The sequence below is a fragment of the Microcebus murinus genome, chromosome 2 (genome assembly GCF_040939455.1).
Source record: "Microcebus murinus isolate Inina chromosome 2, M.murinus_Inina_mat1.0, whole genome shotgun sequence".
Taxonomy (NCBI): Eukaryota; Metazoa; Chordata; class Mammalia; order Primates; family Cheirogaleidae; genus Microcebus; species Microcebus murinus.
Genome location: NC_134105.1, coordinates 3,524,764 through 3,548,205, shown reverse-complemented (window position 1 = coordinate 3,548,205; position 23,442 = coordinate 3,524,764). Strand labels below are relative to the sequence as shown.

Below are 23,442 nucleotides of genomic sequence, written 5' to 3'. Positions count from 1 at the left end.
GTGAGATGAAGTCAAAGTTAGGAAGGGCAATATCACCATGGAGCTTGTAATTAGGGAAGGGGGTTTGGATTTTTCTGTTATACACACAAAAGTCTACTTCCTCCCATATTATATTGTTTCCAAGGGGTCACAGTGTAAGAGTGGGAGTATATTTATGGGGAAAAAAGATATATAGAATCAAAACGAGAGCCATGTGTTTGGAGACTGTTCCTCACCCATCCAAACTTATCTATCCCATGTCAGCATCTATCTAGTCTACCACACATCCGGCCAGTTCTGCACATCACTTTCAAAAGACTATACATTTAAGAAAGTCAAAAGCCAAATCCTAAGCATTTTCGTGATCATGTGAAAGCCAGTTTCCTGTTCATCTCCTACACTGCAAAGCACTTTTCACAAAGGGAGTGTTTTGCTTCTATCCACTTGGGTATGGGGAAGTGCTGGGTACTAGAAAATGGAATACCCAGAGAGGGGACTAGAGAGAGAGAAGAGAAAGTGTAGTTTGGGGGCTTATAAGGGAAAGGTAGGGGAAGCAGCAAGGAATGACATTTTTAGGACTTGGACCAGGCACAACTATTCCTCTACAAGAAACACAGGAGCCAGAATCATGTTTATAAACACTTTATTCAGGTCATTATAGTGGGCAAGTTCCCAGCTAAATGCACATATATAAGCGAGGTATTCCTGGGTTAATGCAGGAGCCAGTGGGTTACGTGGGACTGAGCATTGAGGCCAAGGAGAGAGCACCAAGGTTTCACAGTCAGACTTGGCCAGAGACCCTGTGCTGAGGGTGGGCTAATGTCCCGACACTGACAGCTGCTTTCTCCTCACAGCTAGGCATACTGCAAGGCACATCTTCAATGTTAAATCATTTCAGTGATGTCAGGGGAACAGAGACCAGAGAACTAGAACCCGTGTCCTGGTGCACCTAAGCTATTGTTGCTTTGTAATAGCATGTGAACAAGAATTTTAGAACTTTCTACTGACAGTGGGCCACAGAGGAGTAAAGTCTGTGTTTCTCCCTCAGTGCCTCCTTGCCTGTTTTCATTCATACCTGTGCTCCCATCTTTAAGCCAGTACCCTGATGTTGAAAGTCTCATGTAGACAAACTCTCTCAGATGACAACACCTATTTCCAAAGCAGCATCCTGTGTGGACAGTTTATGACATTGAAGGAAGAAAATGTCTCTGGTTAGCTATCCGCTGTGGAAAAATGTCATCCTCCCCTGACCAATGCCTAATTGCAAGCATAATTTAGAAGACTGATTTAGGAAGTAGAATATGAGTAAAAATAGGAAACAAACTCCAAAAAGCTATAGTCAATGAGGACTGGGCCAGATAATGATCAAGTTCACAGACGATCTTACTTAAAAGGCTACAAAATTGTTGCTCACATAATTACTAGAAACACACTGGAGTCTACAGCTGATAATATTCAAACTGCTGGGTAAAACTCTTTGTCTGTAGCTATGAGGCAGTCAGAGTCTAGCTCAAACATTCTCTATTCCCTCATGAAAAATGATGAATCAGAAGGTGAATTGCATCATTTACGACATTTCAAAGGCAAGAAAGATCTGTCAAGATGTAGAAAGTTCACACACAATATTACAATTTTAATTCTGAAAGGCACCTTGAGTTCCATTTGGCACTTTTCTGAATTTATCTGTTGGGAACAGACTTAACGATATTTTATCAGTATTTAACTTTTTGGCAAAATTGAAACTTTGGTCATAGCCATAGCTCTAAAAAACTTTTTAAAAGGGTTATTGTTTCGGATTACAATAATATTTTTAGCAAGTGATACAAAACAGTAAGAAAGTAAACATCTTCATATCTAATGTAAGAGCAAAAACTCTTTACCAGCATCTTATTTTAAGTATAGCGAAAAAGTCAGTAGTGCTTACAAAAACACAGAGGATTCTCTTAAAGGGAATCAGAAAAATATCAAAATAAGGCACAGCCTGTTACTGTCTCAGATTTGCATTAGGCAGTAGTGTTCTTTCTGTTAGGCAGTAGTGTTCTTTCTGGAAGGCACAAGTTGGAAATTTAATTACCCGGGGGTTTAAAATGTGGTTCTGAAGGCAATGCCATATGACAAGGATAACTAACTTGGCACAAATTCCCTTAACTGGGATCAATGGCATTTAATTAGTGACAACATTACATCTAGATTATAGTACTCTGGAACGTAAGAAGTCCTCTTCATCAGCCCATATGTAAATCTGTAAAGGCACTGTGCAAAATGTGGAGTGTGTACTTCTAACGTGGAGTGTGTATTAAAAAACAAAGGCACATTTCCTAGCAATTGAACTTTACATTAACTAACATAAAATAAACATTTTAGATAAAACAGTAGGTAAGCTTGATAATATAGCAGGTTCTATGTCAAAAGTCTTGAAGAGGTTTCTTGAACAGCAGGCTTGAGTTTCACTGGTTCTTCACGAAGAGACACTCCACACTAACAAGCAGGGGAGATGCAAAAAAGCAGGGAAAAAAAGCTGTTTAGTCTCTCAGTGCAAATACAGAGTGAACACTGAATGCTACAGTCTAAATGTGAACAGAAATTTGATTTGGCTGATTTCCTATTAGTGACTTCTCTATGTTTTATAGAGGGCTACAAGAGAGCAGAGTCAGAAGAAAGGATCCAACAAGCTGTACATTCTTGTTAAAAGGAAACATCTACTACTAATATCAGCCTATCGATGAAAGGAAGTCATGTTTCTCTAAATAGCTCCCAAACACTGCAATACATTGCTCTAATATTATATATTAGTTGTATCTGCATGTGTGTATATATATGCATATACATATACTTTATCTATATAACTATTATTTTTATTAGTATATGCCAAGTACTATCCTAAGCACTTTTTATATATTAACCAGATTTGTCTTTGCAACAAACCAAGATGGTGGGTCCTATTATTATCCCCATTTTACAAATGAAGAAAATGAGGTCCAGAAGAAATATTAAATTGCTTATCCAAGGCCACAGCTGGATGGTGGTGGAACAAGGATAGATCATAGGTAGTCCATGCTTTTAACTACTACACTACATAAAAGGAAATATATGACAAAAACGTAATCAGAGAAAGGAATTGTCAGTCAGTAGAAACAAATAAATTTTCTCTAACCTCAAAGGATTAAAGTTTATAGCAGAAATTTTAGACCTTTGGTTCCCGTACCCATGTAACAATAAAAAAAAAAAGAAAAAAGAAAGACATTTTAGACTTATAATCATACAAAACTCAAGTATTTAAAATATTTACTAAAGAAAATTAAAGAAGAAATAAAGAAGAAAATTAAAACCCTCAGAACAAACTGACACTTCTGAGGGAATGTTTAGTCTGAGCTCCTGTACATGCAATCATCTGTGAACACATGGAGAAGCCTTTCCAATGAGTTCAGAACAGGTTAACTCACCGATGATGATGATGATGATAATAATCACAACACTAATCCCTATTGCCCACATCTGTAACAAAACATATGTCCGTTTCACATTTCAAAAATAGACATAATGTGCTTATGTATCATATAATGCTATTCTAGTCACTGAAAGAAAAATTAAGGTGCATTACAATCTTGAATAACTGATAATTTCTAAAGCCTAAATTTAATCATCTCAGGGCCTGATGGTTACTTATCTGCTTTTTAAAAGATGTTTAAAATGATTTGTGATCTCTAGGTAGGCATTTGTGTGTGTATCCAAGTTTTCCACATAAGTAAGGGCTACTAAGTTTGCCCTGTGTCTGAAAGCGTCACTTCTAAACAAGGCATTGGGATCCAATCACAGCACATTTGTTTGCTAACTGCACAAAATCTGCTTTAGGCCATGTTCCTTGTGTGGCTGCTTTCTACTCTTCTGCTAAGCACACTGTGACTTTCTAGCGTTTCTTTCCCCTGACCTTGGAGCCATTCATAGAACTCCATGGAAACTACCATCAATTCCAGCCCTCTCCTGTCAATCTGTGTTCAGGACCCTGCTGGAGTGGAGGGTCAGGAGGGGCTAATGCCTGTGATCGATTTTGGACATTCCTGTTCTACATGCTTCTTAAATCAGCCACAGAACATGAAGGATTCCTAGGAAAAGGTACACAGTGTTTCAGATTCACAGTCAACCGCAACTTCCATGTGTGGGAAGTCAAACCCACCTCCCAGATTCATCAAAGTCCAATATTTGTAGACTCTGTTGAAGCTCTAATATAAAGGTGAGTAAAACAGGATTACCTTGCAATTCTTCCACCAATATTTTCTCTTCAACTTGGCGGCACTTGTTTCAAATTGAGAAGCTCCTGCCTGCAGTGCGTCTGCACGGTCATCTAACTCGGAGAGCTTCTGGTCTCTTTCTAACACCTTATCCACGTTAACTCTCATTATGTCCACCACCTAAATGAATGTGATCACAGTAAGTCACCCACAACAGAATGGAAGGACGAAGATTTCAAATAAAATCTACTGACACATTTTTTCAGGTCCACACTTTATTGATTTGAGCCAAATTTTCATTAAAAAAAATTATGAGTCCACCCTCTCATGACAAAAACACTCAGCAAACTAAGGATAGAAGGGAACTTCCTGAATATGATAAAGGGCATTTATGGGAAAACCCACAACTAATATTGTGATAGGGAAAGACTGAAAGCTTTCCCCCTAAGATCAGAAACAAAACAAGGATGCTCTCTTTTACTGCTGTTACTCAGCATTGGAAATTCTGGCCAGAGCAATTAGTCAAGAAAAAGAAAAGGCATCTAAACTGGAAAAGAAGAACAAACCTATCTCTATTTGTAGATGATTCTCTCTATATAGAAAAATCCTTATGACACTAGGAGGCTCTGCTGGAAAAAAAAGAATAATAAAAAAAAAAAAGTAAAAGAAAGAATTAAGTAAAAAAGTTAAAAAAAAAAGTAAAAAAATATAAAATAAAAAAAAAGGAAAAATCCCCAAGAATCCACAAAAAACTTCTAGAGCTAATAAATTCAGCAAAGTTATAGGGTACAAGATCAACACACATAAATCAGTTGTGTTTCTATATGCCAGCAATGAACAATCTGAAAAGGAAATTAAGGAAACAATTGTATTTACAAAAGCATCTAGAAGAATAAAATACCTAGAAATAAATTTACCCAAGAAGGTGAAAGATTTGCACATAGAAAACATTGCTGAAAGAAATTAAAGACCTAATTAAATGGGAAGACATCTCATAGTTCATACACTGGAAGACTTAACATCACTAAAGTGGCAGTACTCCCCAAAGCAGTGTATGGGTTCAATGCAATCACTATCAAACTTCCAATGGCTTTTTTTTTCCCAGAAAGGTAAAGGCCAATCACCAAATTCATATGGTAATTGCAAAGGGTCCTAAATGGCCAAAACAATATTCAAAATGAAAAACAAAGTTAGAGGGCTCACATGTCCCGATTTCAAAACTTACTACAAAGCTACAATAATCAAGACAGTGTGGCACTGGTATGTGGACATACAGACTAATGGAATAGAATTGAGAGTCCAGAAATCAACCCAAACATCTATGGCCAATTGATTTTTGACAAGGGTGCCATTTCCAATGGAGGAAAGAATAGTCTTTTCAAAAAATGATGCTGGGACAACTGAATAGCCACATGCAAAAGAATGAATTTGGACCCCTACCTTACCCTCTATACAAAAATTAACTCAAAATGGATCAATAACCTAAATGTAAGAGCTAAAACTACTAAAACTCTTAGAAGAAAACATAAGGATAAATCTTCATGACTTTGGATTTGGCCACCACAGATTCTTAGATTTGATACCAAAAGCAAGAGCAACAAAAGAAAAAAAACCAAATAAACCGAACTTCATAAAAATTAAAAACTTTTGTGCATCAAAGGATATTATCAAGAATGTAAAAGACAACCCATAGAATGGGAGAAAATATCTGCAAATCACATATGTAGTAAAGAAAGGTTTTCTATCCAGAATACATTAAAAAAAAACTCTGACAACTCAAGAAAAAGACAAACATCCCAATTAAAAAATGGGCAAAGGACTTGAATAGACATTTCTTCAAAGAAGACATACAAATGGCCAATAACCACATGAAAATATGTTTAAAATCACTAATCATTACAGAAATGCAAATTAAAAGCACAATGAGATACCACTTCACGCTTGCTGGATAACTATAATAAAAAAAAGGAAAACAATTGCTGGCAAGGATATGGAGAAACAGAAAACCTTGGACATTGCTGGTGGGAATATAAAATAGTACAGCCACTATGGAAAACAATTTGGCACTTCCTCAAAAAGCAAAACATAGAATTACCACGATCAAGCAATGGTACTCCAAGGTATAAACTCGAGAGAAATAAAAACATGTCTAAACAAAATCTTGTAAGTGAATGTTTATAGGAGCATTATTCATAATAGCTGAAAGGTGAAACAACTCAAATATCATTAACAGACGAGTGAATCAACAAACTGTCGTATACACATAAAGTGGAATATTACTCAGTCATAAAAGAAACAAGGTACTGATACATGCTACAACTTGGATGAATGTCAAAAACATCATTCTAAGTGAAAGAAGCCAGACACAAAAGGCTACATATTGTATGATTCTTTTTATATGATATACCTAGAACAGGCAAATCCATAGACACAGAAAGTTGATTAGAGTTACCCAGAAATGGGAGAATGAGGGGAGAGGGAGTGATCGCTAAATGGGAACAGGGTGTTATTCTGGGATGATAAAGTTTTGAAACTAGAAAGGGGTAATGGTTGCACAACATTGTGAATGTACTAAACACTACCAAATTGTACACTTTAAAATGGTTAATTGTATGTTATGTGACTTTCACCTCAATTAAAAAACTCTCCTGAAAATTACTTTGATTATTAATAAAAAAAATCCAACTTGATTTTGTAAGTGAACAAAAGTTTCAGGAAAGACAGAATTAGAATGAGTTTCTAACTATGAAAATCTGAAATTTTCAGGATTAAGTTCATGAACAAAACCATCAGATCAAAACATTATTATGTGATTTAACAACAGTGTATAACCTTTTTTTTGAGACAAGGTCTTACTTTGTTGCCCAGGCTGCAGTACAATGGCCTGATCACAGCTCACTGCAGTCTCAAATTACTAGCCTCAAGCCATCCTCCTGCCTCGGCCTCCAGAGTAGATGGGACCATATGCATGCACCACTGCCCCCGGCTAATTTTTTTAGTTTTTGTAGAGATGGGGTTTTGTCCTGTCTCAAACTCCTGGCCTCAATGATCCTCCTGCCTTGGCATGAGCCACCATGCTGGTCCTAATATAACTTTAAACTCTGCTTCTTAGGGCCGCTAAATGCAGAAAGACCAAGATTATTTTTGTTGGACAGAGACAACTTTTAGGAATATGGAAATACTAGTCTGAATTTCTCAATATTCAGCTGTGGTTCTGCATATACAGAGCAGAATAAAGTATGTTGTGAAGATCCTCTAACTCAAGGATTCTACAAACATAGATTTGCTGGGCTAGCACGGTTGGCCAGTATCTGCCTTCTGTGTGTCAACAGGCAACAGTCAGCGATGAATTCCAGAGGTTTGTTCAGGCCCAGTAACTAGTAAGTAAGGCTACAGGACAAAGCATTTTGATAAAAACTCTGATCAGAAGAATTGGTTCTGATTTGAGCAATCTAAAGACCTAATATTTGAACACTTTTACTACCCTATTCTATAAAGTGGTTCTTGGGGCTGTTCTCAGGGAGGGGTGTTTGTGTTTTAGGTATGTGATTCCATCATAGGAAAATAAGCATGAAGCCTGGAGAGTCTGACTTCTGCTTTCAGATCAGGGCTTTCAGATCAACAGGAAGCAAATTTCTGTTACAATTAAGATACAGCCTAAATTTACTTCACATTCACACTTTTACGATACTTTTTCTAAACAGAATTATTTCCATAATGCATACTTGTTTCAAATTCACGTTTTCAACATTTCAGAACAATACCTCATCTACTTGATTTTGAGTCTGCTGAAGTCTTCGACTACTGCCAGCGGCAGCACTTGAACCTGCAGGTGCACCTGTAGACCTGAAACATGTAAAGGCAGGAGCATGAGTAAATTATGATCCCAAATACGTTTTTGTTAAGTATAATGTTATTCCAGGACTCTCGGTGTTAATAACCTCTTACATCAGAACTGAAGCAAAAAACCCAAACAATCAAAAAACAACAACAAAAAAACAAAACAAAAAAGTGATCCTTCCTAAAGTAATGAACAAAGGATCTAATGGCATTTCTTCTAATTCCTCTACAATTTTCAAGATTGTCCCAATGTTAAAGTGACCAGGGGCTAAAGTGAAGGTATAATAGGATCTACTTTGTATCACTGAAGTACCTGATCCTAAGATAGGTGACCTCTACTTTCCACTTTTTTTTTTTTTTACTTGTTTTAAGACATACATCTGCTTTAACACACTCAGTATTCTCCTGATCTTTTCACTGTGGCAAGAACTGTTTTCACAGTTATGAACAATTATAGAATGTCCTTTTTCCAATATGGAAAACTAGATTTATTTATAGAAACAGTCAGGAAAACTGAGATGCAGGGACAGGGATGGGGTGAGTGGGAAAGATGAGTTGAAGCAATATTCCCTCTTTCAGAAAGGTACTCATCTTTTAAAATCTTCATCGAAAGCTTTATTTTCCCCTATGCAGATCTATCTTAACCACTGTGGCCTGAAGTCTTTATTGCCCCCATTGCTTGGTTGGTATCACTTTGTTTTTTCAGTTGTACATGAAGTCTTGACTCCCTAATAGATCACAGGCTCCTGAGCCTTAGAATTCTCTTTTCTGTAACCAAGGCAGCACCTAGCATGTCTGTACATGGCTGTACAACAGACACTGATTCATTGATTAAAAAAAAAGAGTCCTTTCACAACTATCATGTGTCAACGACCAAGGATACAGCAGATCAAATTGCTGCCCTCACAGAGTTTAGTGGGTGGTAGATAATAAGGACCATGCCCCGATGCTAGAAACTTTCCATGTATTTTCTCATTTAATCCTCATAACTCTTTGAGATGAACAATATAAAAATGTTAGCCCCCATTTTATAGCTGAGTAAAGTGAGGTTTAGAAAGTCAACACAGTTGGCTGTAGTGGAGCCTGTGTCTAGATCAGGTCCCGTATAATCTCACGGATCTAGATCTTAACGACTCTGTGATCTACTAGCACAGCAGCCTCAGCGGGAACATTCGATCCAAGCTGCCAGGAGAAACCTGGAGTTTCCTTTGTGGGTGAGCAATGAGCAGGTTGCAGGGGAGACAGAGGGTCCTGTGATTCCAACAATTAGCATTCTGAGTGTTACCCCTGGAAACACCGATTTCAAGGGCCACAACAAGAGTGCTTCCGCTCAGAAGAGAGCGAAGGGCCGTGGCTAGGTTATCTTCCCGAGTGCAGCCGCTACAGGCTGGTCAAGGAGCGCTTCGGCCCGCAGCGGCCTTGCGACAGGGCCGAGGTCCTTCCCCTTGCAACTTCTGGAGCCCAGCGCAGCGCCGGGCCCAGAGTGGGCGCCCGGTTCGAGCGCAGTCGCCACCGCTCCTCTTAGCGACCTCGGGGGTCCGGGGAGAAACAGCGAGGCGCGGGGAGCGCGAGGGGAGGCAGCTCGCTTCCTCCGGGAAGGCCGCCGCCCTCGCCCCTTCCGCGTCCGCCCGACGGCCGCGGGGCGTTCCGGAACGCACAGCGGCGCCGCAGGCACGGCCCGGCCCGCCCGCAGCCCGCACCCCCAGGCCTGCCCCGCCGCCCGCCCCCAGGCCTCGGGATCCCCGCGCGGCCTCGGCCCGCGTCCGAGCGACGGCCGGCGACAGCCGAGCCGTGCTTGGGCCGGCGCCTCCGGGGCCTGAAGCCGCCCCCTGTCGCGTCGCGTCACTCACATTTTGGCGGCGACGGCTGCGAGGGTCCGCAGAGCTGCGCAGCAGGGACGGAGGCCGGGAACAGGGCGGGGCGGCGCGGCGCCGGGCCAGTGACGTCACCGGCCGGGGCCAGGCGGAGTGGGCAGGGCGCGCCGGGCCGCGGAGGGCGCGCCGGAAGTGGGTGGGGCCCCGGGCGAGGCCTCCAGGAAGTTGTGTTGCGTTAGGCACGGGAAGGGACTGTTTGGGTAAGTGGGGGTGGGGGTCTTTTATGTTATTCTGGGACTGGGGACCATTTCTCTGGCCGTGACAATAAACAAGACAGTTTATTGGCTTCTTCTTAATGTCCCAGATTGACTAGTGATCCTTGGGGGCACCACGTTTTTCCAAGAATGTTAAAATGAAGGAAGCCCATTTGAGGTATTTGTCACAGGCTTGGGTGGCACAGGTTCCCCTACCTCACGTTTTGTGACACAAGATTTATTATTGCACAGACGATATTATAATTTGCTTCTGGCAACCTTGATATACTTTCTTCATTTCTGTATTTTCAGGTCCTAGCACAGAGTAAGTCCTTAACTTTTGGTCCAATGAAGGGAAGCACAAGTCTGAATACAGTGAGTTACTTTGTAATGCATTTGTTACTTAGATATTCCTACCAACACAAGACAGTCTCCTACATTAAGAAAACAAACAAAACTCTAATAGAATAATTGGCTGGTTAGGTGAGAAGTGAAAAATAAAATATAGCACTTAAATACTAAGCTTGTCTTTTCCAATTCCAAGTAGAATAATTTGAAAAGGGAAATGTTGGTGTACATTAGAATAAACAAGCGTGTCACAGAGGCGGTGGGATTCCAGTTGGAAATAGCTAGAGATGAACAAACACAGCAGTGGAAACGGAAACGGAGGTGGAGTGCACAGGCCAACCACAGTGAAAGCAAGACTGAATAATAAGTGAGGATAAACAAGCCCCCCCAAAAAAAGTCACGTAAAGGCAGTGGGTTTTGGAAACCATTGAGGACTCACGGAGTTGGGAGATCCATGATGCAAACTTTGGCAGTAGTACTGAGATGGATTAGAAGAGGGACTGCGAGGGACATAAGGAGAGGCTGTGCAGTGAAAAGGAATGGAACAATGACGACAGAATACTCGGAAAGGAGGATGATGATGGTGGTAGTCTGCTGGAAAATGCCTTTTAAAAAAACTTCAGAGGGTTTTAACTGAAAAGGTGAATCTAGATTAATATCTTTGTCTTTCAAATAACTGCAGTGCCTTATACAAATAATTGACATGTTGAGAGGTGCCTGGGAGATAGGTGAAAAGCAAGTGCGGTAGGAACAGTGGCTCTAAGAAATTTTTTCTTTCAAGGACTTACCTGAAACAATGTAACACTCAATGTCAAAACACTGTATCTGGATCAGAAAGAAATACTTAAAATTACTTTAGATAGCCTGAAACAGTGCTCATCACCTTGGATTTCAATATCAGGTCAAGTTAAAGCAAAACACACACATAGTATGGGGAAATTTTCTTCATTTTTAATTTACAGCAGAAAGAATATAAAGCATTCAGAAAACATTTTCCATATTTTAAGGGCAATTCAAAACATTTTGCATGGTTTCCAGCAGCTGAGTTCTTCAACAGATCCATTGATTCAATGATGCTTTACATGCACAATTACAAAAATAAAACTTACAAAAAAGAAGACATCTAGACTAGTTTTACATGCAAGTCTCAGGGACCCCCCATTGGGCGCCAACTACTGTGTGGAACTGCCATAAGCGACCGTGCAGCCAGAGAGGGGTTCGTGTTATTGTCTTTATTTCGTTCACACAGTACAGCTGATTTTGAATGGGTAACAAGAATAGCAATTAAATCTTCAGGAGATAGAATAAGATTAGCTATTAATTTTATAATGAAATCCTACTCCTGGCACTTGGGAATTCAGATTATCCAAGAAAGCTGCGCTTACCTATCATCTTATATTCAAAATTAAGATTTACAACCAAAGAAAAGCAGTCAGAAATGCTTTGTTTCAGTGGAAGTGCATTTTTACCTCACCTAGGATTCACAGTTGTACTGGTAGGTTACACTGGTGGTAGGCTTTGAACCTACTTCCCATCCCTTCCATAAAAACCCTCCTAATTCTACATAAGTCTCTATCTTCTGGAATTTCCTAACTTATTCAGCTAATAATGTAGCATGTGAAACATTTAAAAAAAAAATAAATGTGAGGGTTAAAGCAAATCCACTGAGGTCATTACTCTGGTCAAAAGATCATTAGTTGTACCATAATAAATGGAATAAACATATCTAAAATTCAGTATTAATATAGGATGTTCTGAAAGAGCTGGCTTTCACATTCTGTTCCCATTTATGAATGCAATTGTGTGTTCATAAATTACTCAGTGTCCTCCTATAGGTCAAATTGTGTAAAATAATAGGTATTTGGGGGACTGCAACAGCTGCAACATAACCCACACATTTAAAAACAAAATTGAGTCAGGTCAGTTTACAAATGTACAGGTGGCTACTAGTTGTGGGGCTGTCACTGTTGTCAAAGCTGATCACAAGCAGAAAGACATATACTGTACAGTAATTCGAGGTTGGCAGTGAAAGGAAGTAATTAAAAAACAAGTACAATTATAGAAAAGGCACCAAGAGCACTGACCCCAGTTTTTACCACAATCTTTTTGTATCTACCTTCCTTCCAAAGACACCAGTTTAAAAGCTTATTTGTGAATATTTTTAGGCTTCACAACAAGCCTTGAGTTTTAACTCACAGTTGGCAGCCAGAACCAAGAAAAAAATCTCAGCTTCACACCAACTGATCCTTAAACTTAACCTGGGAGTTTTAAACTGGCATCAGCAAATGCAAACTTTATTCTCTCAATTTAACATTAGTAGTTTAATTTTTAAAAACATCAGATTTCTTTGGCTCCTCATTATGTGGAAATAGTAATACACCATGACATCCCTAACAAGACCAGTCTGACTCGTTTTCATTTTTAGTTACTTTTTGTGCAATTTTTATAACATTTTCTGATTTCCAGCAGGAGATATGGAAGCGTGACATTTTTCTACTTTTCATAGTATTTCTTTTGTCAGGTTTTGATCATTCTAAGTGTTCTTTGTTGGAGTGAGTGGATGGTGTTAAGCTACATACTGATTCATCTTATGATTATCTGTTTTGCAAAAGTAACTTAATTTTCTTAAGCAATATTAGCATTCACATTACTTGGCACCATTGGCAAAAAAATTTTAAATAAAATAAACTAAACTCCTGGTAGCCAAAATTAAATGTAAACATATCCTTTTTTTTTTTTTTAAGTAATGTTACTCTGCCTTTTTTCCTAAGTCTAAATACAGTAGCTCTTTTTTTTTTTTTGCAGTTTAGTCATGCTTTAGCAAAATGTTCTTCTAAAGAACATTTAAAATAAAGTACTCTTATAGTGAAATAAAGTTTTTTTGTTTCATTTTACAGACCATAGCCACTAATGCTTTGCTTTTGTTCATTTCTTCTTGAGTTCATGCACATATCTCTTTGTTTTAATATATACAATATATACAAACAGTACATCCACATTTTTCTCGCTCATTCAGACAAAACTATACAAATAATTTTATCTTGCCATGTTATTGACCTTTGTGAATAAAATATTTAGCAATTAATATAATCCCTTTCAAATATTTTCTCACTTTTCATTTCTACCTTCTATATATACACAGAAACTGCTCCATTTGGATGAGATATAGCCAAAAACATGGAATTTACTGGCCAGAACGCAGCACCACACTGATCATTTAGGTGGCAAATGTCCAGGCAAGGTTTATGATTCCTTAGAATTACTACAGTTTCCAAGGTTACTAAAAAAGGCTACATGCTTTACCAATTCTTAAGTAATTTTCATTGCACATGAAAGTAAGGCAAAAAAATTAAAGTGCTGAACATGAAAAAGGGGACAAGATGATTACTATCCTCGCAGGTTCTTGGGAGGTGGTGGGGACAAGAAAATAAATTTAAACTCTGTAAGCTGTTTCTCATTGTTTCCCATGCATTACCCGTTTACCACACACCCGCCCCTCTGCAAATTTCCACAAGACATTAAAAACCTGCAGATTTTAAAAGTTGCATTAAGTGTGCTGTAGAGATTAAAACAAACAAACAAACAAACAAACAAAATAAACAGTGAAGGAAATGAGAACACACGGACCCAATAAAGATTTGTATGATCTAAGCCCTCCACTGAGAATCAATCCCAAAGATTCAGCTTCTTGGAAATAACCGACAGGTGCAGGCACAGCATTCTTTTTTGTTGCTAGTATATCCCCACCTTTTCTTATCTATATTTTTGGTATAAATATTTGTACAGTTCCACACGATGTTTGAATACAGCCCTATATGAGAAGGAAATGACTTCTTCCTAAGAAGAAGCCTCTTTCAATTCCTCCTGGTGTCTTGTTTTCCCATGATCCAACAGAAGATTGAGTTCCAAGATGTCTTGCTGATCAAATTAAAAGTTGTCCATGAAAGTGCAAATGCAATGACCAAAACATTCCTGTTAAAATCCTGCAGCTGATCTCCCCAACACTGCAGAGGGATTGTGTGTGTGTGTGTGTGTGTGTGTGTGCGCGTGTATGTTGTTGTTGCATGTCTCTGCTAAAAACAGAAATGAAAACAGTCTGAAAAGCAATGTCACATTGCTAAGGGATGCTGCTGTATGTCTTCAAGTTCCTTGGCCTTTTTCAATTCTTTCACTCTGGAAGAGAAACAAAACAAAACACCAGGCGATAACTATATAGTGAAACTGTGACAAAATAAAGGAAAGGGGTATTATCACTCCCTCTGAAATGAAAAGCCAAACCAAAAACCCTTTTGAGGACTGATGTCAAAAGAAACTCCTGTAAAACTGCTGGGGAAAATATTCAAAGAGAGGACATGATCCTTCTTAAAGTGATTAAAAAAAATTCTAAACTTTGCTCTACATCAAGTGCTCTAAAAACAAGGCAAAACTGAAGTCTAATGTATTAAATAAAGTGTGACAATACCATGTTCATCTTAGAAAAATTTAACTCTTCAAATGAACTTCTTTTTAGCCTGGTGGACAACCACTAATGCCTTATAGTTCCATGTGATGTAAATTACACACACATTTACGTAGGTTTTAATATACTTAGGATCAAACTATTGCCTTGCTACTAGACTCAAGATTGTTAGGTATCTTGAACCTGATCATACATCTGCACAACTCTACTATTTCACTCAGGTGTTGTGTAGTCTGATTTTCATAATCCCTTACTTTCCTCCCATTCCACTGTAACTATAAGAGACGCCCAGGCTCCTCCCCCAGCGCTTCCGGATGGACAGCAGCAGGGTACAATACCAAGAAGGCACTTTGTTCTATTTATCAAACATACTGTAGTAAACAAATTTAAATGAAATTGTTATAGACGGAGTCATGGAAAGTTCACATCAGCAAATTATTATCACTGCCGATCTGTATTTTTTAACATAAAAATTTGTCTCTTTTTTGAATACAGTGTAGGTGTAGATGGGGTGCCAGGCTGTCAGCTACAAGAATTTTTCTCTATACTGACAAATAATTATGAGCTTGCCTTAATCGCAAAATGATCAAATGCAAGTTAGAGAATACTGTATAAGTCATAGTTTGTAGTACTTCATACCACATCGTAACATTTGTTTCCCAAAATGGGTGTGAGAGGCTGCTTTTAGCCACATAGAAGGAGTGGTTTCCCGGGACACCTATACTCTACCTCAACAGCATGACAAGGAAAAGTCTGATTTGTTGTGGGCCTATACAAAGGTCAATAATTTCTTTTTTTTTTTTTTTTTTTGAGACAGAGTCTCACTTTGTTGCCCAGGCTAGAGTGAGTGCCGTGGCGTCAGCCTGGCTCACAGCAACCTCAATCTCCGGGGCTCAGCGATCCTACTGCCTCAGCCTCCCGAGTAGCTGGGACTACAGGCATGCGCCACCATGCCCGGCTAATTTTTTGTATATATATTTTTAGTTGGTCAATTAATTTATTTCTATTTTTGGTAGAGACGGGGTCTCGCTCAGGCAGGTTTCGAACTCCTGACCTTGAGCAATCCGCCCGCCTCGGCCTCCCAAAGTGCTAGGATTACAGGCGTGAGCCACCGTGCCCAGCCAATGCAGTTTTCTGGATATCTAAGAGTCAGGTGTTTCCTATTATCTTAAGTTATACCAGTAAATTAAAACCTTAAAACAAATGCTAGTTTACTTTCTAAATAGATCCCTGGTAACACTAAAGAAGGAAGAAAACATTTTGAAGAAGAGTAACAAATTATTGCTACATTATAGAGGTTGGAGTTAATGGAATGGCACATATACTACAATAGCGATTTAAGAGAACAATTATATTTACCACCTCCAAGCAGAATCATGTCTGAGTATTCTGCAAAGTTGATATAATCTCTTCAAAGAGAAGATGCTCTTTTTCAGAAAAAAAAGCTTTATCATCAACACTAAAAAGAATTATAATATTTGAAAACTTTCATAATTGTCTTATTTACTTACTATATACACCAAGCCCAGCTTGGTCCTAGCGTGATTTTTTACAAATGACAGTGGCAAACAGTGTATCTCCAAAACTGTTGACTCCTTTCTTAATAGGTGCATTTAGAATACACTGCTGTGTTCACAGGTAGATCCAGATATTATTTAGTTTTAAATTTTATAATCAGGTATACCATAGATTATTAAATTTCAGGGTAATTTGGGTCATATTACAGTATAGAATTGTGCATGATTATAAGTCCCTAATTTTGGACATGCATACTTGATAAATAAATGGCTTTTTAAAAATTGAAACATGCCATAGTCTGTGTTCAATTTTTAAACATGCAATGTCTAAACTAACATCCCTTTGGCTGGAAAATGCAAGGCATGCACTGATGCCAACTTTACTTCCAGACATGCAATATCTGTACTTGTGCAGACCTATTTGCTGAATTACTGCAAAATGTGCATGCCACTTCAAATATTACATTTTATTTCTGCACTAGCACAGAACTCATTCACAAATATGCAACAGTGACTCCATCACTGATGAGATTTCTAGAATTTGAGGAATTCTGAACTCAAAATCTGATAGCATAAACACAAAGATATTCATTCACAATTTTTCTGGAGTAAACAGGAATGCCTTAAAAATATTAAGTTCATCATTGAGATGAAATAAAAAGGAGACTGAATTATAAACCAGAAATGTTTAACACAGTTTCATACCAAAGAATCTGTAATCAGCTGGCCAGGGTAGGTGTAACTTAAAACATTTTTAGTTAAAATGGTCACATTTGTTTTTGCAGGTTTTTTCAGTTTCTCTCAGAACTCTGCTATGAAATTAGTGATGGCCTTGCAGACCACTAAGTTAAGGAGAGAGGCATGTCCACACACAATTTCTACATTGGAAAAATGAGAGCATTTACAATTTTCAGATATGTTTTTTTAGGCTTTCATAACTCCTGAGTTAAAGTGGAGAATTTAGTTCTCAGTTTCATGATGAAGTTACCAAAGTATACTAGCATTATAAATGACATCAAAAGGACTTAGATGGCACAGACTTTTTTTTTTTTTTACAGAAAGTCATTAAAGGGGGAATTAGGAAAAAAGGAAGAAAAAGATTAAAAAGAAGAGAACACATTACATTCCAATAGCTATACAGGTTACTAATATTTGTTACCTTATGTAGTCCTCACAACACCTCCATTACCTCCAGTTTGTAAGAACCTGAGACACAGGAGTGAAGTGACCTGCCCCAAATCATATAATTAATAAATGGCAGCAGGGATTTGAACTTAGGTTTGTCTCACTTCAAAGCCTATAGTTTCAACACTTCACTCCCCTGCCTCTAATAATAGCTCTTAGAATAACAGAAATTTTTAAACAAGCCACTTCTTATTTTATTGGTTTTTCCAAAAGACCTCATTAAAAAACATGCATTTGGAAAATTTCCATGGTATTAAAAAAATTGACAATTATATCTTCTCAATTCCAAGATGTCATCTTTTATAAGATATATTTTATTACAGTGTTTTTTGGGGAAAAGACCTCCCACATAAAATGTACTTATCAATTTTACAACACAATTAGATTTAGAATCCTATAACATGAAAAGAATATGTCTAAGGATCAAAGAGGATTTTTAGCCTTGTTCTCCAATATGTGGTTTATAGATCATGTTGATGTTAACTTACCTCTGAAAGTGTACATGAAATTGAGAGGCTTCTACGATCTGCCCTACTGAAATCATACATGGAGTTTTACCTTGAGGGTAGATTATTAGGATGAGATCGTGGTATCTAATTTTCATTTTGTTTTAAATCAAATGTCAATTGAATAAAATAATGTTTGAATGTTACATTATCTCCAAAGAAACAGGAAACAATTTATAGCACTGAAGTGGTTTAGAATAACATCTGATTTACTAGAATTTCGAACATATTTTAAAAAATAGGTGTTTCAAACTAGAGTGTTTCAAATAGTTAAAAAAAGCTGAAGTTGCCTTATTATCAGTCAAGGACATGAATAATCACTAAAAGGCTGGTATTAACTAAAAATTAATCTTTACCAACAAGAAGGATACTCAATAAAAGTTTAACCGTTATCATCTCTGGGTGATTCTCCTTGCCTATTTGTATTTCCGCAATTTACTATGTGTGTGCTTCTTTTGTAATAATAATTATTCCTGCTTGTTAGTCTTTAAAAGAAAAAGCTTATTAGATATTTTTCTATATATCTGTTACTACTCATCTCACAAATGCTGCATTCACAAGATATGAAAACAACTGCACTTACTTCCAAATTCCATTACACAGAACACAGGCAAAGCAGTCTTCCTTGGGATCAGAAAGACAGTATAGGATAGAAACGATAGCTTCTATAGTGGCAAGGCTATTGCTATCCTAAGGAGAGCTGCATGACCACATTTCTGAACCTCCTATCAGTAACGTGGAAAGGAGCCACATTCCCAGCTTAGAGTTACAGTAATTAGGAGAGCAAGACTTTCACCTGTGACCATTCAACTATTAAAATTAAAGACAATCCCAGGAGTTCCCCAAGCATTCTAGGCTGAAAATAATCACCACTTTGGGATACTGTTGCAGTCTCAACCTCTTCCCCCACCACCCCCAAAAAGTTGCGTCATAATGTACCGAAGTGATGTAGTAAGCAACAGCGCTGAAAGCCAGCAAAAGCCCACAGGGTTTATCTCCATCAGACGTCCAATGATAACTTATGGATAAATGAGCTAGGCCTGCTTCAGAAACTCATAGCAAACAATGGCTCCATGGGAAAAGCGTAGGGCGAAGCTGCTTCATTGCATCTACTCAGTAACGCTCAGCCAGAGAAATGTTTCATGGGTCAGTGGATTCCGGCAGGTATATTCTCGCAATGCTGGACGTCAAAACATACAGGGCAGCCAGACATGGCTTTCTGATTAGTTACCTGTTGCTCTGAGAGCTGCAATAGCTTGTGGGGAATTTAGGAAAAGAGAGCTCTTGCCATTTTCCAGAAATCTCATTTGGGTTGCAAAACAAAAAAGACAGAGAGGCCCAATAAGAATGACACAGAGCATGTTGTCTGCAATTTAACACACACCACTGTGTTCCAAAAATATTCATTTCCTAAAAGAGGCAAGTGAGACAAAATTACTTTGGAGATTTAAAATACATCCATGATGACACATCCCACATTCATTTCTTACTCAATGAATAGATTGGGCCCCTTGGAAACTATACACCTCACGTCAAATTTAACTAAAGGAGTTGAATCTAGAGCACTGTTTACTCTTCTCAAACAGTGTACTTCCAGGCTTTGTTAGAGAACGGTCCCTTGGATAGAAGTGTAAATAACAAAGCAGAAAGTGTAAGCATAACCTCCAGAACCTGCCAATGCCCCACCGAGGGGATTCACGGGGCTGCTCCCAGAAGCACACGGCAAAGCTGCTTTGCTGAAATCACTACTTACCTAAGTGACTGGCAGCTTCTGGCAAAGTTAAGTGTTTAGAAATACTCCGATACAGAGAAAATCTACTGTTTAAAATTTTGTGACCAAAAAGTATATTTCTTCTTCCTTTAATTATGGTTCTTTTATTCCAGTAAAATAGCTGCACCCACTTTATTGAACATAGGTGACTGACTAGGCCAGCAATTTATAAGAAATAGGTTATTTAAATACCAGAATTCCTAATGCTTATAACAATACCTGTAGTTACACTCTCACAGAAATGTGATCTCATACAGAGAAAGGAGGAATTTGTCCAGGAATTGCTTTTCAGAGAGTGGTCTCTCTCATCTATGGGAACACTTTCTGCTACCCACAAAAAATGATGTCTTAAAGACAGAAATGAAAACCATTTTTTATTTTAAAAAATGGGGGGGGGGAGAGGAGGCATTTTTTAGGCCAAGTCTCAATACCCTGAGTTAATCTTTTAAGTAATAATTGTATTTCCTATTTCCTTTACATATGAGGTATCTTTGTTTTTCTGCTATGAAACTGAATAGATACACTCAAAATCCAACTGGAAAGTAGTATTTTCGGCATGTATGCTTTAAAAGTTTCTAAAACCTTATAAATCCTTCAGTCATTTGCTGAAATTATTATATAACACCTAAATTAATTGAGAGAAATAATTAAAACTGTTTATTTAAATATCTCTCTGAGTATAACAAAAATTCTTTCCTAAATACAGTTATTGTGTCCAAGACAAAAAAAATCCCTGATGGCATCAAGAATTTGGCAACTCCACTTTAAGTTTTTGGACAAATCAGAAGCTAAGCCTAAAGGAAAGACTGAATAAAAATGAGCTGAATTCAGTGAAGAATATTTGGTGCTTTCTATTAGCCTTCTCCAAGCAAAGACTAAAAATTCAACACACCAGTGGTACTTTCTGATCGCTGTGCTACTGGAATTAGCCTACTGTGTTTGAATTCTGATGAGTGACACAGCCTGCCTTTTTAGATATTCTTCTGCTCCGCTAACCTAGGAGTCTGGGTCAATAATAACGTTTTACAAACACCGTACCATAAAGTTTAATTCTGTAAGTTTTCAAATATTTTTCAATATATAAACCTTCAATGTCTTAAATATGGTGTACTTTATAAATTGATAAAATAAGTATATTATCTTCTTTGACATAAATTCCAGGAATATAAATCCTCCTCAGACAATGCTCTGCCTCCCCAGAGTAATTTCAACTTGGGGACTGTTAGAGGGAGTGCCACTGTGACTTCTTTTATAGAAGAAAGAGGGAGAGATCGTACTGGTAGTTACAAAAAGATATATATGTACCTACACATATATATGCTATTTCTCAATTCACAGAGTTAGATAAGTATTACCACGATAGAAGGAAACTGAAAGCTTCTCAGCTCCTATCTCTCAAACTCCCTTAAGACTGGGTGAGGCATAAGGGGTGTTATGAAATTCCAACCTTCCATGCATGAGTAGGAGTTTTAGGAGTTCACAATAGAATGCAGCAGGCACTAAAGAAATTAAGGTAGGGATTCTGGCTGGCATTAGAAAGCACCTTTAGAAAATGTACTCTTAAAAATGATCATTAACATACCAGAAACTAACAAGCTTCAAAAGTGCATAAGCAACCACTTCTAATAACATGTTGGTTCCTTGCGGCAGGCTGTATTAATTGCATATAACATGCAAGATACAACAACTTTTAATTAAATTGAATACCAGGGCATGCATCTGTTCTCTTGGAGGTTTTTTTTTTTTTTTTTTTTTAATGGAAAGAAATATTATCTATATATGTAGAGGTTGAGAAGGAATAGAGAGAGAAATGGTGATTTTTGTCCTTTTTATCTTACATTTCAAACACATACATCCCTGAGCCAGCTCAACCATATGAGACCTGAAATGTTTTAATTGTGAACAAATGCCTAAATCTAAAGAGGATTAACTAGTTAAGTTTACAAATGAATGTACCTGCTTTTTTAAAAAACAACAACAACAACAACAAATTTCTCCTTCAGTGACTGCTCATAGTTTTAAATAGGTAAGATTTAAATCTTCTGTAGGGATAAGGTCACTATTTAGGAAGAACTTATAAAAACTCAATTCTCCTATTATTAAGCTGGCAAACGACAGCCTGTGGGCCAAATCCAATCCATTGCCTACTTGTGTAAATAAAGTTTTATTAAAACACAGCCACAACCATTCCTTTAGGTGTTGTCCATGGCTGCTTTCATGCTGCAATGGAAGCATGAGTAGCTGGGACAGACTGAATGGCCCACAAGGCCTATAGCAGTTATTATTATTTGGCCTTTCAAGAAAACGTTTGTCAACCTCTGGTTTAAAATATAATGAATAAACATGAGCATCAACATGAGCCTAGTTAAATGGGAAATGATATCTCCAGAAACTTTAAAGTTTTAAGAGTTTTTGAATTATGACCTTTTCTCAGAAATCTAAATAATCAGTGTAAGGTTAAGAGGGGGTGTTGAATACAGTTGACAGCCGTAACTCCCATGTTATATTTTAAATTCATGTTAAGACTATATATAAGAAAAAAGTTGTCAAATCAATCTAAATTCAAGTCTGAGTTTGGTGAATTCTCTTCCTGGCTTTTAAAAAACAGTCTTCTGACACTAAATCTCTTATGGTAACTTAAAACATGTTATAGTTGCATCTGGCAGAGACTTTTACCTCTTGCACATGCTTACAAATTTGTACTATATTCTAAAATCTCAGGGACACCTGTTCAGTATAGTTTCTTTAAAATACAAATTTTATTGGAATATCCACTCTTAACTCTAATATAGAACACAGAGATTTAAGATACTTTGTACCACATTTTCTTTATTCAGTATTACCATTAAATGCTGGAAGTCTGGTGCACTCATTATTTTATAATGAACGTCCTGGGTTGGTTCTGAAAGGGCAGCTTTGTGTACTGACTTACCTCACAGCACTAAGGAAGGAGAGATTTAGGAAATGAAGCTACAGGAGCATAATAGGGAAACAGTAATTCTAAACAAGAAATAGATTAATTTATTTTTTAAGTCTAGTACCACCGCCTAGTGAGTTCATCTTGCTTTAGAAATTGTGACAAAGCAGTTGAGAAAATTTCATGTGGCAAATAATTTTAATCACAAAAAAACACTTGATTAATATTTTCTTATAATGCAGCCTTATTTAGATTTTTTTAAATACTGAAGCCTTCCTCCACCACATTCTCAGCATGCCCTGCAGTGGTTGCAGAAGGTCCCTCCCTTTTACTTACTCATGCATTTGTACATCTACCGTATGTGACTGCTCTCCTGTTGTATAAAATAGCAGTGTTAGTAATTAGGGTTAGTTTTTATTTTATTTTATTTCATTCAAAATGGATGTGAAACTTACTGGCATACCTAGGCTGCAGCCCCATGCAAGCAAGCAAAAAGCAAAATATTGAAAATGGAAGATAAAGATAAACTGGCTAGCAGGCAGCTAAACTCACCCTTTTGTACAGCCTATGGTCCACCAGGGGGCTTTAGACAGTAAAACAATACCAAAGAGCTATTAGCATAT

At 37.7% G+C, this 23,442-nt stretch overlaps 2 protein-coding genes and 1 long non-coding RNA gene across 39 annotated transcripts in view; 1 reads left to right on the top strand and 2 right to left on the bottom strand.

The window, feature by feature from the left end:
* Positions 1–605: 605 nt before the first annotated feature.
* VAMP3 (vesicle associated membrane protein 3) overlaps positions 606–23,442 on the bottom strand; it is a 312,645-nt gene continuing 289,808 nt past the window's right edge. Inside the window, exons 2-6 of the mRNA XM_012791518.3 lie at positions 9,899–9,965; positions 7,973–8,054; positions 4,230–4,388; positions 3,423–3,474; positions 606–2,457 (exon numbers count right to left, since the gene is read on the bottom strand). Of these exons, the coding sequence (XP_012646972.1) occupies positions 2,438–2,457; positions 3,423–3,474; positions 4,230–4,388; positions 7,973–8,054; positions 9,899–9,900 (315 nt within the window). The 5' untranslated portion in view covers positions 9,901–9,965 and the 3' untranslated portion in view covers positions 606–2,437. The remainder of the gene's footprint in view (positions 2,458–3,422; positions 3,475–4,229; positions 4,389–7,972; positions 8,055–9,898; positions 9,966–23,442) is intronic.
* LOC105886097 (uncharacterized) overlaps positions 10,019–23,442 on the top strand; it is a 53,822-nt gene continuing 40,398 nt past the window's right edge. For both annotated transcript variants that reach the window (XR_012912810.1, XR_001160953.3), the window contains exons 1-2: positions 10,019–10,122; positions 10,429–10,491. This is a non-coding gene — a long non-coding RNA (uncharacterized LOC105886097). The remainder of the gene's footprint in view (positions 10,123–10,428; positions 10,492–23,442) is intronic.
* Positions 11,394–23,442, bottom strand: part of CAMTA1 (calmodulin binding transcription activator 1) — an 857,123-nt gene continuing 845,074 nt past the window's right edge. For 22 of the 36 annotated variants that reach the window (XM_075993565.1, XM_075993489.1, XM_075993534.1 and 19 more), the window contains 2 exons: positions 23,372–23,402; positions 11,394–14,637 (listed from right to left, as the gene is read on the bottom strand). In XM_075993565.1, the coding sequence (XP_075849680.1) occupies positions 14,605–14,637; positions 23,372–23,402 (64 nt within the window). In that variant the 3' untranslated portion in view covers positions 11,394–14,604. The remainder of the gene's footprint in view (positions 14,638–23,371; positions 23,403–23,442) is intronic. The other 14 variants (XM_075993569.1, XM_075993574.1, XM_075993581.1 and 11 more) reach the window with 1 other exon arrangement.